This window comes from Lycorma delicatula, chromosome 10 (assembly GCF_047948215.1).
Source record: "Lycorma delicatula isolate Av1 chromosome 10, ASM4794821v1, whole genome shotgun sequence".
In the NCBI taxonomy this organism is placed as follows: domain Eukaryota; kingdom Metazoa; phylum Arthropoda; class Insecta; order Hemiptera; family Fulgoridae; genus Lycorma; species Lycorma delicatula.
In genome coordinates, this window is record NC_134464.1 from 61005606 (window position 1) to 61025233 (window position 19628).

General features: G+C 30.5%; 1 protein-coding gene and 1 long non-coding RNA gene across 2 annotated transcripts in view; one reads left to right on the top strand and one right to left on the bottom strand.

Annotated features, from left to right (window-relative positions):
• The window catches only part of LOC142331105 (uncharacterized), a 222281-nt gene that overhangs the window by 172231 nt on the left and 30422 nt on the right, over window positions 1–19628 (bottom strand). The window lies entirely within an intron of this gene.
• LOC142331224 (uncharacterized) lies at window positions 1542–18157 on the top strand. Its single transcript, XM_075376973.1, has 7 exons — window positions 1542–1776; window positions 3916–3988; window positions 7454–7506; window positions 12258–12293; window positions 12500–12617; window positions 15554–15627; window positions 18005–18157. Exons 1-7 carry the CDS (start codon window positions 1720–1722, stop codon window positions 18038–18040), a joined length of 447 nt encoding a protein of 148 aa, XP_075233088.1. The 5' UTR covers window positions 1542–1719; the 3' UTR covers window positions 18041–18157.

The following is a 19628-nucleotide window of genomic DNA, read 5'->3' on the forward strand; positions in this document are numbered from 1 at the left end:
TTTTAAATTTTCTAGCCTACCAACCTTTTTCAAGCTTCTAACATTCCACGCTCCGACTCGTAGAATGTTATTTTTTAATTTTCTGGTGACCCCTTCCTTAGTAGTCCCCACCCGGAGATCCGAACGGGGGACTATTTTACCTCCGGAATATTTTACCAAGGAAGGCGCCTCCATTATTGCTATGTGAAAATGCAGAGAGCCACATTTTCTTGGAAAAAAAGCAGCTGTAGTTTTCCATTGCTTTCAGCTGCGCAGTACTCAGAGGACTGAGTGATGTTGATACGGCCGTTTAAGTCGTCCTGACTCACGCCCCTAACAACTACTGAAGCCCTCTTTCAGGAATCATTCCTTAGTCTGGCTCTCAACAGATACCTCTCCGATATGGTTGCACCTTCGGTCCAGCTACTCTGTATCCCTGAGCACTCAAGCCCCCTCACCAACGGCAAGGTCTCATGATTCATAGAGGAGGTCATCAGACCAAATCAGCTAATTTGGAAGTCAAGAGTTCCAGCGTTCAACTCCTAGTAAATTCAGTTGCTTTTATACAGATTTGAATATTAGATCGTGGATGTGGACCGGTGTTTTTTGGTGGTCGGGTTTCAATTAACCACACATCTCAAGAATGGTCGAACTGAGACTGTACAAGACTACACTTCATTTACACTCATACATATCATCCTCATTTATCCTCTGAAGTAATATCTGACGGCTAAACAGGGAAAAAAAAGAAGTCCGTAGATGAGAATATCACAGAACTCCGAACAAATGAGACGTACGTTTAGAAAGATCAAAACCAAAAAAAAAAAAATTGCTCGATATTGGCTATTAAGAATGATGATGTCGTATTTACCCGCGTAACATTTAAAAAAAATTTAATCCAAAGGAATTTCAAAAGTTATAAAACACAAAAAAGGCCAGTCCTTAAACGAAATAGTTAATATTTGTTCAACAGATAATCTACAATTTATTTTAAATTTATTAATTGAAATTCCTTGTACGTAACAAGTTATTAAGTTTTATTCACGATGTGTGACGTACGCTGTTCACAGAGCCACCCACTAGTTTAAAATATGCATAAACCGACACAAGTTAAAAACATAAGAAAGATCTAAAGATTATAAAATGAAAATATATAATTAAAACGGCTTTAATTGTTCTATCGACCTACATCACACATTCTTAATAAACAACTGGAAAATGCTCAAATAAAATTTTCACGTAATCAGTCTGTAATTAATCAAGATGGAAATTACTTATACTTAATAAGCAATAACACATGCAAAAATATTAAATAAATAGATAAAGGGAATTGTTACAATCGCCAACTGTTCACAGGAAATATGCAAACCAAGAAAATCGTATTATTTATTATTATACTAGACTAATTAGTATCTTATAGTAGTAATTGTGATGCGTTTTTATATTTTTAAATAATTAATTACTTTAATTGAAAAAATCTTAAAGATTAAAAGGTAAAATAAAATTAGCACAAGGCCGGATGTATTAATTTATAGTAAATTTATCTGTATAAATACACGTACGAGTGTATTTAAAACAAAAACGTGGAACGAACGTTCACTTACATTTCCGATTTTCCACACATTTGCAACTGCATTGTAGGTTGAGTAAAAATATAAGTTTTTACAGTTGAAATTTAACAAAACAAATTTACTTTAGTTTAAAGAAAATCTACAGAACTGTTATTGAAAAAATTAAAAAATGAACAGAATTTTTTTAATTTCTTCTGTTATACTTCTGTGTTTTCATGCAAGCAACGTAAGTAAAACAATACTTATAATTATTAAATTAATTTAACCTTTGTAGAAACTAATATAATACACATTAATAAATAGATAAATATTTTTAACGGTTATGGTAAACAATGAAGCACGACATGTATTGGTGGAATAAATATTACGCGAAGAGCGATTACATTTAATCACAAAGTCAAAGTACCGTATTATTTATAAGAGAATCGAACATCGATAATAAAATATTCTAAATCTATTAAATTTAATTTTCACAAAAATTATTTATCAGATAGATATAAAAATCGTACTATCATTTGAAAAATAGAAAAATAAACAGAAAAATTAGAATGAAATTTTTTAATAGTATTCCGGTTAGTATTATTTCAACTTTCCACATAACGTGAAGACGTTTCGATATTAGATAAGAAGTAAATTCATTTCGATTGTAAAATAATCAAACATTAGTGCATAATCTTGTTGTAACTTAGAATATAATTAATTGTGTTTATTATTTCCAAACAACACCTGCAATTTGCGCACACACCTTCAATTTTAACACGGGTTTAAAAAATTTATTAGAGTATTAATTTCAGGGTTAAATTAATTTGTTGCTGTTTATTTAGAATAAATATTTATATAAAATAAAAAGTATCGAAATAAATTAAAATAGTAATTTAAATAATAATATTTATTATTATTAGTCGACTTTAAGTTGACTCGCCGTGAACAAGTAGCGGTGACCAGACTTAGAATCGGTCACACGCGATTAATAAATTTATATATGTTAACCGGCGAAGTGAGACCAATGTGCGGTGTTTGTAATATAACACTGACAATCAAGCATCTAATAGAAGAGTGTACCATATATGAGGACCTCAGAAAGAGGTTCCGTCTTAGAAATAATATTAGTGCTGATCTGGATAATGGAAATGAAGAAAATATAGTTGCATTCTTACACGCCAGTGAACTTCTTAAAAGTCTATAAAATGAAAGTTTAAATCTGTGATAAAAGAATCTCTAAGCGGTAGTTTTTTATATATATAAAGAAAGAAATGGTATTGATAAGTTGAAATTTTAATTTCATGGCCTTTTGAGAACCTTATCTCAAATTTTAATATCGGGGCCCTTTACACCCCGTAAGTGCGTGTGATTGTCCTTGTCTTTTATGTCTTAATGTTTATTGTGTTTTTAAATAAAATGTAAGGGCCCTTTACACCCTTACATATGACGATCCTGATGGAGATAATAATTTCTTTTAAAGAATGTGACGAGGGCTAATGACCTTAGCAGTCGATGCCCGTAAAAATTCAGAAAAAAAAAAATTTATTAAAATACAAAGTTACAAAAAAATAACATGCCCACCTCCGTGGCTAAGTAGCATATCGCTATTTCGTGCGGTGGTTACGGGTACGAATCCCGGTTAAACATGGTATCTTTTCATACTCTACCAATTTAAATCGGGCTAATGACCCATAGCTGTTGATTCTCGCTTTTTCTAAAAAAAAAAAACGAGTAAGTATAGTTTTTAAAGAAATGTTTTAATTTGTTTATATCTCAAAAATTATTTTTATAGGTATTTTATTGTAAAAATTGTCTTAATGTTTATGTGTGCACCGACTTATTTATTTTGTTGACTTTTGAGGAGGAAATAACCTTAAAAAGTCTATTATCAATCACTATAAAAAAAATAGGGTCGCGTGGGTTATACGATTACCACTATAAATATATAAAATATTTGCGAAACGTAAAAATATGTGCGGTAATACCTTAAATAAATCTAAAAGTATAATTATAATCGAATCAAACTTAACCTACGTTCGCTTCGCTCGCTGGTCAGGTTAGCGAGCGAAGCGAGCGTAGGTTAAGTTTATTTAATTTGTTATTGCACAAATCTTTATGTTTCTACTGATTATTTTATCAACCTCATACACAAAATTTATATATTTTTATTTTATTTTATATATTTATAGTGGTGGTCGTATAACTCATGATACCTAAAAAATAATATTGATTACTATTTACACTAACTTAAATTAGTTATCGTAAGATCATAATTACCACTGGATGGAAAATATTTTGTCCAAGATATTTTTAATTATTCGATTCGGTATTTAGCTAGTTAATGTTAAGATATTATTTATTTTTATTCATATTTTTTTTTTAGGGAAGATTATCAAAGCAAGCTGAAGAGGTAGTTTACAAAAATTGTGCAAATGAACTAAAAAATATTTCTCCAGGTAATGTACAACAAAAATATTTATATATATTTCTTCAGGCCAAAAAAACATATATATAAGTTGATAATTCTTTGCCTATTTTTATTTCCTCTACTAAATGTAATAAAAATTATTAATAATAAATAATAATTCTAAATTAATAAAAATTATCACCTACATTACGTTGCGCAAGCGTACTGTCTTGTTAATTGTCTGCAATAACTCCATTGTTTGTTAACGGATTTTTACGAATGAATGTCATTTTGTTAAAAACAGAATGCTTTTTTAAATTTTCTAATGAGAAAAAATTTGATCAAACAAATAATTACAAAGATACTGAAGATTAAACAAAACAAAAAAAAAAGATGGCCGGCCGCTATTTTGAAATTTTTGAACATGAAGTTTTCAAAATTTTTATTTTGTACAATAAGACACTAGTCTTAGATTGGCCAAATTTTATTAATTCAGGTTTATCCGTTCCTGAGAAATAATTGTTTTGTTGAAAATCACAAAATGGTGTCTACAAAGGAAACAAAGCAAAATAGGACTTAAATTGTTATGAACCTTTTTGCTCATTTTGGTGTCCTGAATTAGTATTTTAAGCTCGGGGAATACGTCCAGGAACACTCTGTATAAGTATAAATATATATAACTTTATTTTCTTACTGTTAAAACAATAAAATATAAAGTTTATGAAACAGGCAGGTGTGATTTTTACTAAATCACTTTTTCTGCCTTTTATTTTATTTTTAATTTTTTTTAAATGATCGATAACCGTGTTAATAATTACAACTTTGTGGGTTTACCATAGCAAACTTTTTAGAATCTATCAGGGAGCAGAACCCGGAAACTTCGGCGATGAACTCTTCCAACGATGTCACAGGGACGTTTAAATCATTAAATAACATATAATAATTATTTCTGTAAGAAAAAAATGTTAATATTTTTTTTTAATTTGATATATATTTTCAGTACAATAAAGCTTTTTCTCAATAAAAACTAATTTTTCCCTTTCAGAGAATAAGGTAAATATTTTGGATTGTACAATATTGATTAAAAAAAATTTACGGTAAAACTATTAATCTTTTCTATAAAGTAAATAATAGTGATAGAATCTCCACCATTTAATCAGAAGGTTCCTTGTTTGAATCCCGGTTAGTCATGGTGTTCCATTGTTTACATGCTACGAAATATCTACAACAGATTCCTAAGAAAAAATCCGGAAGCTAATTAAATGAATTAATCGTCAAAAAAAAAAAAAAAATACAAAAGAAAATAAAATTAATTGTATTAAGCATCGTTTATTTAAGTATCGACTTTAGAATTTTAATAACAAAATAAAAATCTGATGGTTTTCATTATTTTTTAATATTAGCTGAAAATAGATATTTTACGTGGAAAGAGAAAATTCTTTTTTATTGAAACAATCCATAAGGTTTTATAAAAAAATTCACAAGATCTATTGAAAACGTGTAAAATCTCCCGTAAGTTAGCTTTTTATATGTTGCGATTTGCTACAATTGCGATTTGTTACGATCGTAGAAATTTATTTTAAAAAGCTAGATTTCAGTCCCATTTTGTCCGTCATACAACAATCCAACAAAGAAGAATTTAAAGAAAATCTTATAAGCTTGAAATAGCTATGTGATAACTTTTATAAATAATATATTAATATATATTTTTGCAGATTTACATATAAATTAATTTTTCCACCTTCAATTTTCGCAAAACTATTGTCGTCCTAGTTGTGTCGTGAAACTCATTGACTCCTGAACAAGTAAGACAAAGAACGTGGTATTTTTCTCATAAAAAATAAACAAAATTTTAAAAAATAATATAAAAATGTACTTTATTCATGACATCCTTTTACGTATCAAAACAAAGGATGTGTATGAGGAACAAAATACATAAATAAAAAAACGTTTTGCGCCGTTCTGCGTAGAAGACCGACTTTTTCGGACGCCCTATTTCAAAGTCAGAAACGCACTGATTTTTAGATTACAAGGATTAAACATACGTTTGATTAACGAGTAGACCCTACATACAAGCATCTCTGTGACTCAGCATAAGGCGTATGAAAAAATACATTACACAGTCCACATAGTTTCAAATTGAGGTTAAATTGTCTGTTGTCGACTTTAAATTGAGCGTAACTTAAGAATGAATCAACCAATATTCATAAACGTTTTACATGCACAACTTCAGATCCACTACTACAGCATATCTAAATTTCAATAAAATTGATCTAGTAGTTTTGGAGCTTTTCGAGCCATAAAATTTTATATAGATCTATATACCGGGTGGCTGAAAAGTAATTTACACCCCTTCCAAATTTTTTTATAATCGAGACAACTGGATGCGGTTTGCGGCATTCTTCCTTGTACCGAAGGGCTACTAAAATGAACGTATATTTCACTTTTTTTGATTTGATTTTTGGGCGACGAGAGATGGGGGGCGCAACTTAAAAATTTCAAACGGGACCGATGGTTATCTATCTGATATATCATTTTAAAGGGCTCGATGAGACGAGAAAATGGTACCATTAAAATTAAATTCTGATCGCCCAATATCCAAAATAGCTTTAGCCGAATACTAATGATAATTTATTACATTAAGTTTTGAAAAAATTCACTCTGCATTTCTAAAACTTAACAGTTACGTAATAACGCCACCGCAGCTACAGCTTTATTTAAAAACAAAGTAGTCAATCGGATTTCGGTGGAAAATATTTATTTTATAAATATAATTTAACCAAACTTAACCTACGCTCGCTAACCTTGACTAATTAACACCATAATTTTTTGAGTATTTATTTAATAAATTCAGTAATTACAATTATGTATTATTTAAATAATCAAATTTCAATAATTACTGAATTTATTAAATAAATACTCAAGAAATTACGGTGTTAATTAGTCAAGGTTAGCGAGCGAAGCGATCGTAGGTTAAGTTTGGTTAAATTATATTTATAAAATAAATATTTTCCACCGAAATCCGATTGACTACTTTGTTTTTAAATAAAGCTGTAGCTGCGGTGGCGTTAATACGTAACTGTTAAGTTTTAGAAATGCAGAGTGAATTTTTTCAAAACTTGGTTTTGGTTGAGTAATTGGATGGTTCAGTAAAATTTCCATACCAGAAATTCGACTTGATGTTTAATATTAACCAATGCGACGAAATATGAATGTTACTTCGGTAAAAAAAATGTTCTGATTTGAGATTATTTGCAGCTTATTGCATTAATATTTTAATTTTTCAAGGTAATGACAAATCGAAATCGATTATTTGCACTAATTCAGTACTTCTACCGTGAAGTCTGTACGTAAGTTGGAGTGCCTGTATGAGTCTTTGCATGCGTTTGATTCTCAACTTTTTTTCCCTCCTTTTAGAACTTTTCATTTGTTTCTTCTTCTTTAGTAACTCGACAAGTTATTAAAGTTAGATAATTTACTATCAGAGTTTAATATATTATTATTATTATTACAGAAGATAAGAAGAAAGTCGAAGATCACGATACACCAGAAACTGAAGCTGGAAAGGTAAGTCGGATACAAATAGCAGTCAAAAAATAGGAAACTTAGTTTAATTTAAGAACATTAGTTTCCTAAATTTTGTCGATTGAGAGTAGTTTTTATACTCCTTTAGCAGATAGTTTATCAAAATAATACATTTAATTTTTTCCCTTAACATCGCTTTAGGAATAACTGTGTTAATTTTTACCAGTTTAATTATTTTTTAAATTAGTGATGGATAAATAAATATTCCGTTAATATACTATACAGATTTCAGAAGAACACCGCCGAATGATTTTCAACGCTGCCGATTTACAAACTGACGACATAAAATCCTTTTATCGATCTCACCTTCAAATCTATGATTAAATAGAAATTCACGAAATCAGTTTCTGTAGGATTTCGAAGCTAAAGTATTGGTAATTTCATCCGATATATGTATAAAGTTAATGGATGCTGCCCTGTTTCACCTTTCAAGTGGTGGTGGTTAACAGCAAGAAATTATTTTATATCTTTTCAGAAATCCTTGAAATTATTTTACGAGCCTAATATAAGCTTGTCACAATTGTTTTTCATTTTTACTTTTTTTTCCTAATGTACATAGCAAACTGTTCAACTAGTGAACAATAAGCAACCCCTCCCGCGACCCAGTGAGATGACGATGATATATATATAGGAGAATTAAGGTAAATTTCATTAGTAGTCATATATTTTTCTATTAAATTGTGACAAGCCCACCGGGCTGATCTAATGGTTAAATCGTCGCCGCAAATCGGGTCAGCTTATTTTCGAAGTTAAAGGTGTGAAATTCAAATCCCGGTAAGGTTAGTTACTTTTATACGGATTTAGTACAGTACAGATTTATAGTATAGTACGGATTTACAGTGTACTTTGGTGGGTTGGGTTCAATTAACCACAAGTTTCACGAATGGTCGAACTGAGTCTGTAAAAATCTACACCTCATTTACCTGTCACATATGTATATATGTATATATGTATATATATATATATATATATCAGTCCGACCATTCATGAAACTTTGGTTAATTGAACCCCAACCACCAAAGTACACCGGTATCCACTGTCCAGTATTTAAATCCGTATAAAAGTAATTAACCTTACCAGGATTTGAATTTCAGACCTTCAACTTCGAAAATAAGCTGACCCGATTTGGGACGACGATTTAACCATTAGACCAGCCCGGTGGGCTTGTCACAATTTAATGGAAAAATATATGAGTACTAATGAAATTTACCTTATTCTTCTTCACTTTAAACCGTTTAGAAGTTTAAAGGAAAAAATCGCGAACAGTACTTTCCCGATAATCGTTGACAATATGTGTGTTATCTTCCGTCTTAAATTTGAAGAATAAGAAAAGAGACCGTATCTAAATAACGAATTCTGAAGATACTAGATGATCGGGGGAAAACAAATTAAAACCCGTTTAACTGTGTAAGGGAATAGAATGATTAGTCACGAAAATTCTACTTAGTAGTACGTAAATTAAGCTTCTGATCTCAGATCGCTTTAATGGTCATATCATATTTTTCCTAAAGATGTTTTACCATCAACTAGCTAAATTTCAGCCTTCTAAGTAAGCAGGAAACAGTATGATTAATAGTATGATAAAAATCATCGTTTAGTCTATAGATGGTAAACTAGATTAAATATTGTTATAATAGTAATAACATAATATCGTACTAGTTGAATCTAGTACGGTACTGGATTTCATCGATCTGTTTTATTAATATTGTGAGAACTTTTATAATTATAAAGTCAATCGTTAATAGGATATGCTAGGATATTCTAAGTTTGTAATCCGATACGGATTCGATTTCAGTGAAAAAAATTTACGCATTTAAAAATTAAACTACTCCACAGTAATCTTTGACATTATCTTGTATTTTGTACTTCGACGAAACAGAATCGCTTTCGTCGATCAGGGCCGTTAAAGACGGTCAAAAACAGTATCTTTAACACTATATCGTTGTAATCAACTATAAAATAAAGCGGCTAAGTTTACCTGATCCCGACATCTCTGCAAAGTAAAGACTTCGATTAATAGTTGCAGATTATCGTTAAATTCTATTAAAAATTATAACCAACCATATTATTACTATTACTACTTTATTATTATACAATAATAATACCGCAATTGGTTGGTTATGATATAAAAGAACAAAAATAAAAATCAGCACCTATATTTAAAACTCGATTGTTCGATTCGTATGATATTTTGGAAGTCTCAACAAATCTAGTGCAGATTTTTTGATTCTTAATGTTATTTTTATTTTTTATTTTGAACCCCCGGGACCACCGGTAGGTATTAGTTCAGAGGATGTGTGAGATGAATGGGAATTCTTGTAGCGTGTGAAAATGGCATGCCTGACCTTGCTTCTTAACCTATAGACATCATTTACCTCTGCATCGTAAGGAAAGATTAGCGGTAACCATCCGCGCCACCCCGAGTTAATTACCTATAACAAATCGTTCTGTTCGGTTAATAACACTTTTATAAATACGACTACCGGATCCCTGTCGTGGCTTCACCCGCGTTATATTGTTACATGTGTTTACGATCGCGGTCAAGGGATATTAACCCGGTCATGGCTCTGCCCCTTGACCCCACTGAGTTCATTAAACTCACGCTTGTGAGAATAATATTGATAAATAAAAACTAAAGCCGGCTCAATTTATAAAAAAATGTCTTTCGGCACCCCAGAAGGCGGAGGTAGATTTTAAAATAGGGGTAGGCGAATTCGGATTGTACGAGCTCGTATCAAACATTACTTTCCATGTTTTACAGACACTACGTTTTCTCATTAGACTACAAGCTGTTGCTAAACTTATCAAGACTTTCTTATGATTTTTCCAACTGCTTGACCACACACTTATTTGAGGAGTAGTGGGAAATTCTACGTTTGTTTCTTTGTATTGATAAAAAAAAAAACATTTTTCAAAAAGTTTTATTTTAAAACATGTGTAAATGTAACAAGAGTAATGTTGAAAAGATGATTTGAAAGTACAATATGCCTACATTACCCACCGTAAGTGTTGCAACTTACGTTAGATAAACTACCTTGTTTGAATATACCGAACTTTTCATCTTAAGTCTAGGCATATCTACACACTTTCAAATTAAGCAAGGATAACACACAGAAAAATCACCTTTGCAATAAAATACTGTCACTTGCAAAGGTTAAAATATACACTGTACTAAGTCATGGCAATTTAAATGCGTTTCCTTCAAATTCACTCAATACGACAATGGTTTCATATGTAAACCAGTTTCACATGTTTAGCATATGGGAAGCCTCTTTTACAATTCCAACAATATTTTGGTCATGCCATGCCGTAAGGGTTGGTCATATCAAAACTCGTTTCAGACAAAATTTTTAGTTTATTTAGAGTACTAACGATCACATTAAATCGATTCGATAATGTGCCTATTAAGGGAGGTATGACTTTTCTTTTGTCTTCGAAACCCCATTTTTTCCACCCCTGGGCAAATGGTTGGTGATATTCAAAAACTTTACTTAGATAAGTTTTAGGCCCTTATTCAAAGAATAGTAAGAACTTTAAACAAATTCGATATTTTACTTAATAAGAAAGTTATAGCGACATTTTGCTTTTTTTAAAAAAGTCGCCCCGATTTAGTCCATTAACGAACTTAATCGAGATTTTTGGTCGTTATATTTCATGTATCAATTTGAAAGTGATTGCCGCAAAATTACGGGAGTTATCGTGTCCACAAGAAAAAAAAAAAAAAAAAAAAAAAAAAAATTATATATATATATATATATATATATATATAAACTTTTTAACTGACGTTAGTTTTTTGGTCTGGGGAATGTGAAACGTGAAGATATGTCGAAATTTTCCGGAAGTTGAATCATGGTACCCATTTTAATAGGTAACTTTCTTACGAAATCTACCTAAAATATCAGTGTATTGTAATTTATTCAGAGCAACAATTTGGTCAGCACAGGACCCGAAACTTTTAGTGATATAAGAATGCGGGTTTCAAAACAAGTATAATATTTAAAAATATTAGTTATAACTGGTTACGCGTACGAAATAGGGTAAAAGACGTATTTCGCTCGGTTCTTAGCGTTAACCGACAAACACCACTGAGATGTTATTATTTTTTTAAATTAGTTCTATCTTATGTTTTTTAGTCAAAGAAGCGAAACAGTCGCGTCGCACATAACAGTAATAATGCCTGTGTTAGTTAAGCCACTGCGCAGTACACCGTCACATCCTTAAAAAATTAAAATTAAAAAAAAAAAAAGCCGAAAATGGTTTTTGGATATTTATTTGAAGAGTATTTGCAATCTGCTATCTAGTGAATATCTTGTTTAGTATAGTCGGAAATGGGGAAAATTTGCAATCATTGTTCAAATTTCTTTTACCTTTCTTTATCGCTTTCACGGTCGAATTTAAAAAAATATAGAAATCGGTTTTTAGATGAAAATTACACCCACCAAAAATGAAGTTGATACCTTTATTTCTGATCGAGAAATGAAAAAAAAAATTCAAAGATTTATTTTAACCCTTTAAACTCGGAATTTCAAAAAAAAAATATTTCGTTAATTTGCACTTAAATCGTAACAACGTGTATAGAAATTTTCAACAATTTATCTTCAGTGGATTTTGCTGGCCGTTGATGAATCAATCAGTCAGGACAAGTTGCTTTATAGGTACAGATACATTAAATTATATTAGTTGCACTAAATGTTTAAAAAAATATTCTATTTTATGTTTTTATTTTTTTTCAGTGTTACCTCTCATGCGGTTTTCATGCAATTGGTTGTGTAAGTAAATAAGATTGTGTAATTAAATATTTTAGTATAGTTTAATAAAATACAAATATAATTATCACAGACATTAATCTTTGAATGAAATATGATATTTACAAAATAATCGACGAAATACTATAAAATTTAATTTAATAAAACGGAATATTGCATATAAGAATAGAGTCGAATTTATATCATTCAAATATTTTTTTTTTTTACAGATGAAAGATGGCAAGATAGATCTAGAAGGATTAAAATCACGATTTGAATATGATTTTAAAGACAATACCATAAAAGGTATAATGAGTAAAATCACTTTAAACTGCATGGAAAAAGAAAGTAAGTAATCAATTTCCATATTTTATATATACTGTGAAAATTAGTCACTATTTCCTTGTAACCAGAATTTTTACTAAATTAAACTGAAAATTTTATTAAACTAAGAGTACATAACAGCTAAATGCGTTTTCTTTCCTCCTGTAAATAACGGTGAGCAATGCTTTCTAAGTAAATATGTTAAACTGTAAAAAAAAAATTGACATTCACCAATTATGTAAGTTTATTTCATAAAATAAAACGAAGCCGTAAATTTCCTGAAAAAAAGTGTACGTTTCAAATTAATTAATTAGTAAAAATACGTTAAAATTTCGATCGAATTGAACAAATACTAATACGATTTTTATAATTAAAAACAGGTGACATAAAATTTTGTAATATGTATTTACAATTCAAACTAGGCGATTTGAATTGAAAATTATGTATCAATCACATGGGACTATTTATTATACGGGCTCGATTTATATTATAACATATTTTATTAAAAAAAAAAAACCTAACAATATTCATCGGAAAAGAATCTGTCAACACAGTTGTAGGACCTTCTCGTCACGCGGCCAAAGCCGGGTTCGAGGAAAGTCCTACAAATGTGGGTTGTTTATGATGCACGGTTTACAAATAAACATACATACACAATTTAAAATATTTATTTAATTTAAATATAGTATTTTTTCGTTTATTTAATTCATAGATTCTAACTTAGGCGCGGGTACCGTATTTAATTTGCGCTGGTGTAACGATACTAGCAACGACGGTCGGCACTATCTAAACTAATGAAATTTCACATCTTTATAAAACGAATTTCGCTTGTATGGTCGGCATATTGGTGTAGCGCGAGACTTAACGCACAAGGTACCGAGTCGATCGGGCGATCGAGTTTGTGAACCAGCCAGACCGATTTACTTTTTTACACTTTAAATATTATCCATTTATTTAATTATACTGTTTACCTTATTTTATTTTTATTTTTTTAAACTCCGGGACCATAGTTAGGTATTGCTTCAAAGGATGAGATGAATGATTTGTAGCGTGTGAAAATGCCATACCTTACCGGGATTCGAATCCGGAACCTCCGGATGAAAGGCCGAGATGCTACCACTCGGGCCACGGAGGCTGGTTCTACTGTTAACCTGTGACTTTACAATATAACAATCGTATAGAGCATTTTTTGGGGTAGGGATGCGATTTTTTACAAAAAAATATTTTTTGCAAATATTGTTATTTTTTGAATTTTTAATAAATGTGTCTAAGAAAAATATGATCTTAATTAATCGAAATCTCGAGATACTGAGGGTGATATAACTCTACAGCATCCCTTGACTTTTTAAATGTAAAATTTAATGGCATCAATGATCCAAATATAATAGTAATCTGACAAGTTTGATCAAAATCGGTTCAGTAGTTCTAGAGATATAAGGGGATTTAGAGGCCAACACCGAACACACACACGCGCGTGCGAGTACATATGAACATTAACATCCGGTGAAAATCGCGTATGCCCAAATTGAACCGATTACAATACTTTCCTTAGATATCGCTATAGCTCTGCTATAGCGATATCTAGACGGGAAAGTAATAAGTATAAAGCAATGTATATTTTTTTATTCCGGACAGTCTTAGGTTAAGCCCCGATAGAGAAGTTATTATATAACTTTTTTTTTTGTTTTACGTCGCGGAAGTGGGAACGTTTGCCTCAACCAAACGCCTAGTAGCCCGTACATACTGGGTATGTGGGGTTCACCGCCTACTGCAGTGGAACCCACTAAAAAATCACTCCCTCACGCAACGTAATACTGGAATTGTCGCCGATGGCATAACCTCAGCACCATGCACGTCACGGGCACACCTCACATTCATACAAATATTTTACAAATATTTACACCTCTCATTCACACTCTACAAAAAAAAAAAATATATATACACTATACACATAACTATTGACAATAATGCCGACCCCAGACGGCAAAGCCGCGTCCCCCCGGAGTTATCGATGACAACAATACAAGGGCACCTCCGCCATCCGTCCCCAAGAGCTGGCGCTCCATCAGCGCCCTCACCCGACATCTTTACTGTCCTCCACGAATTCTTCTTCAACCAATTTTTACCGAATTACTCCTCGGAACCATTGAATACACATGTTCCAGCCACATGTTTCGAAGATAGCATCAATTGCATTACACCCTCCGGTGAGTCCAATCTTCCTGAGGTTTCTCCTCCAGCCACCTAGTGCAGTCAAAAAATGTATGCCTTATGGAACCCACCGCATTGCAGAATTGGCAGCTATCAATCTGTCTTCTGCCTTGTAGTTATATAATCTTATATAACTTATTTAAGTTGTGACTTAGTTCGATTTTCTACAGTTATTTTCTTGTTTTTATGAAGATGATGGCGAATGACTACTTTGGTTACTTACAAATTATAACTTTGGAGGTGGTAACAAAGTAAGATTACTCAGTTCTAAGAAAAATTAGGATAATAAAATAATCTAAATACTTATTCTCAGCCGATGAAACAATTCATCAAACGATAAGTTTAATAATGCAGACTTTATTATTAAGCTTATACCTGGCTATATTGTAGCTTTTATTATCGAAATATGGTTAAATAGTTTTATAACGTTCAAATTTATTCTGAGAATAGAAAATTTATCAAGTTTATCCAACATAAATATATAGAAATAATCATTCATAAGGAGCAGAAGAAAATTTAAAAATTATCGCAAAATATTATCACCACCTCTCTTATTAAATAAATATCGGCCTGAGATGCTTAATTCTGATGAAATACCGAGTTGAAACTACATAAATTCACTTAACACAATTTACCGTTTGCAAGAACATTACTATTCTCATCCCGATATCATTACGTTGATAATAATGAAAAAGTATGTAAAATAAAACTACGAAAATAATTAAATTCTTTTTTTCTTTTTTTTTTAGATAATTTCAGTCAATTAAATGGATGTGAAGCGGCGTATGCTTTTCAGCAATGTCTATCTGCAAATCCTGAATATGTGAGTAGTTTACATATATTTTATACTGTGCAAGTTTAAATTATTATTAACACGCTTTCTTTTATCCTTCACAATCTCGATTTTATAAAATTATATAATTTTATACAATTATGTAATAAAGTCGTTAAAACTACTTAAGTTTTGAAGTTATACACGTGGTTATCAACCGTTCGTCGTGATGGTCTAGTGGTAAAACTTGTCGTAAATCTGCTGATTTCGAAGACGAGAGTTCTCAAGTTCCAATTCTAATAATGATAATTAATTTTATTCGGATTTGAATACTATTCACTTTCTCTTTCCTCTTTAACTTCCAGTAATTACCGTTCAGGTATTATTTCAGAGGATAAATGAGGATGATATGTAGTCTTGTACAGTCTCAGTTCGACCATTCCTGACATGTGTGATTGGTTGTAACCCAACCACCAAAGAACAACGGTATTCACGATCTAGTATTCCAAACCGTATAAAAATAGCTGACTTTACTAGGACTTGAACGCTGGAACTCTCGACTTCCAAATAAGCTGATTTGGGAAGACACGTTTACTACTAGACCAACCTGGTGAGTTCGGATTTGAATACTAGATGAAGAATACCGGCGTTCTTTGGTCGTTCGGTTTCAATTAACCACACGTCTCAGGTATGACCGGCTGAGTCTATACAATTCTACAGCTCACGCACACGTTACGAATAAAGGACTTAACTGCCTACGAGTCCTGAATCCAGAAAGCTCCATAGAATATCTGGAGACTTCCGGATTATTCATAAGAAAAATAATATCAACCACAAGCGTGTTTTTATAAAATTACTTTAAAAAAAAGTAGCAAAAATTATATGCTTTATCTTTTATTCATATTAGAAGGAAGCGACAAATACAATAGTTAATGTTTTCAGTACATTCCGATTCAAAGAAATACATAAAATATTTTCAAGGTCATTTTCCAGAAATTTTTCAACGTGTAATTAAATTATTTATATGTAGCTTCTCCGTGGAAAATCCATTTTTTTAAATCAATACGTTTATTTTCCATAATGCGAAGAAAAAATTTAATAAATAATAATTTTATATGTGCCGCAGGGAAATTATGAAAACGGAGATTTGATCAAATCCCTAAGTTAGATGATCAATTCACGGAAGTTGTTAAAATTACAACTCTGTGGGGTGATTTCCCTAAAGAAAGTAAGTGATTTGATCAAATCCCTTAACTGTTTTAGTGAAAAAAAGAAATAATATTGTTTAGATATTAAAAGTATTTATTTAGTAAACCATGTATTATTAAATGTACAATAGGTAATATAACAATAGTCATTGAAACACAAATTATTTATTCGAAAGTAATTGAAAAAAAAACTATGAAAAAAACTTAAATTAATTAATTAACTTATAACTTTAATTAAGTTATAAGTTTTTTACAGTTTTTTTTAAATTACTTTCGCACAAAATATTTGTGTTTCAATGACTATTGTTGTATTACCTACTCTACATTTAATAATGCATAGTTTACTAAATAAACAAGTCGTGACACCTTCTACCCTTTGATGTTATATGAGTCCTGACTTGTTTATTTCATCTTTTCACTAAAACAGTTAAGGGATTTGATCAAATCACTTACTTTCTTTTGGGAAATCACCCCACATAGTTGTAATTTTTACATCTTCCGTGATTTGATCATCTACTTTAGGGATTTGATCAAATCTTCGTTTTTATCATTTCCGGCGACATATATAAGATTAAATTTAGTAACTATACAGTTTCTTTTGTCCAAGGATTCACTCGCGTGGATTAATTTTGTAGCAAGAATAAATTTTCAAAATAAATATTAAATTTTGGTTAAAATTCTATCATAACTTAAAAGTTGTAGTTTTACTGGGCGTATTGGCAAATTAATATATTTATTTTGGAGAAGATTGTGCTTCTTTTGGGAATGTTAGTACACTGAAGACTATGCTACTTTTCGTTTTACGCCTCCCAATTTTTTTCCCATTTAATTACAATCGACTTTTTTATGTGTAAATTATATTAATATGGAGAGAGAATATTTAAAATACTAGTATAAAACAGCATGTTTTCTCTAATGCATTATTGGGTTATTTTTATTGAGTTACTACGGTGTTTCTCTAATGTTCTGTTCATCAAATATTATAAAACATGCTATATTAAGTATTCGTAATGTGAAAAAATGAGAAAAAATATTGGGAGGTGTAAAACGGAAAAGTACCAAGACATTAGCCACTACAATTTGATCTATAGCACGCATCTACGTGTATTAATGTTCTAAACTTAAAAATACTAATTATACCTAAACATAATGCATAAAAAGTACAATGCATAGTACAATGTAAATAAATATTTCTTTATTTTTATTTTTTATTTTTTCAGATTAAGGTGAAAACTTACTTGAATAGTCGAGAATGAAGAGGAAGGCCTTTATCCAAAAATAGTACAAAATTCATTCAATGTAAATATGAAAGCTCCAATTGTAAAATATATAATAGAAGTATATTTAATAAAATAAAGTTAAATATTCAAATACTTTGTAAATATTATTCTTTGATCTGTTAAATATTCTAAGAAAAATCTTTCAGTAATAAAGAATAGCTATATATTATAAATATTTTTCGTTTTTTTCCTAATCCGTAAAATACTTTCACGAAGCCATTTCATGAAATTTAATTTCTAGTGTATTCCTTTTTTGCTTTTAACCATTTGAATGGTTTGAAGTATTTTCTGTGGATTCCCTGACAGCCACGTTTCATCGTCACAAAGCGCTAAATTACATATAAGAAGTTATATTTTATTTTTTTAATAACGTTTTACTAGGTTGTGCGGTTCTGCTTTATACTTGCTTCTCTTTAACTCACAATGTTTTTTTTCTTCATATTTGTCCTCAAATCTTTCATCCTTAATTCAACATCCTTCCTGACATTGTCTACTGATGAAATTTTCAGTTATTAAGGTCGGGTGAGAATACAATATTCAATCATTATTTTTGTAAACATCCCTCGTACGGGGGTAAATTAAAGATGCGGATGTAAAAAATTGCAAAATCTGCAAAACAGCTATGCTGGATTTTTGGGGTCATAGATAACAAATCCGATAGCCGTTTGAAAAATCGAATGAGAAATATTTTTAAAAAACTGATAAAAAAATTTCTCGAAAATTGTGATAGTTAAGTAAGTAAATTAAATAAAAACTTCACTACTTCGTTATTTTGAATAGTAAATGTTTGATTGAAAATTTGAATTTGTTTGATATTTTATAAATATATTAGAAATTTCAATATATGTAGTTATCTTTTGAAATCCAAATTAACCTACTAATTAAACTCATCCAGTGTATGATAATAATTTGATTAAAGTATGACTAAAAAGTATAAATCAAGTTTTTAAAAATTCTGAAAAACTTTTATAATATTATTGTTATCTTACCATCGCCTGTATGTCTAATTTTTCTTCCTTGACATCATAGTTTCTAGAGCTATGCTTCTAGAAGGAAAGTATGGTAATCAGTGAAAAAATACGGTACGTTTTTTTTTTGTCATTTCTCGACGTTTTCATGACCCAAGAACCTCCAAAAGATAAAAAAAGAAGGATGTTCGTTCGTACGTATGTTAGCGTGTATGAAGTTTAATAACTTTTAAGTGGATAAAGAGATTTTAATGAAATTTTATACAAAGACTCCTGTGTTCGGGAAAATTTGTTTGTAAAATTTTGGGGTCAATATTTCCAAGGGATGGAGAGCAAATTTCCTCAAAAATTTGTAAATATAACTCCACTTTATATTAAGCTTACTAAATTGGTAAATTCTTTTCCTCTAAACTAAAAAAAAATTTGCCCCAAAATTCCTCCTTTTCCAAAAATTAAAAAAAATCTTTTTATTTATTGCATATTTTTAAAAAGATTTTTTAATGTCTTCCTAGGCATATTGGTACAGCAAGCGATCAAAAAGAAATACTTTGGGGGCAATTTTGGAGCGGGGGAAACCGAACCTTTTTGAAAGTATC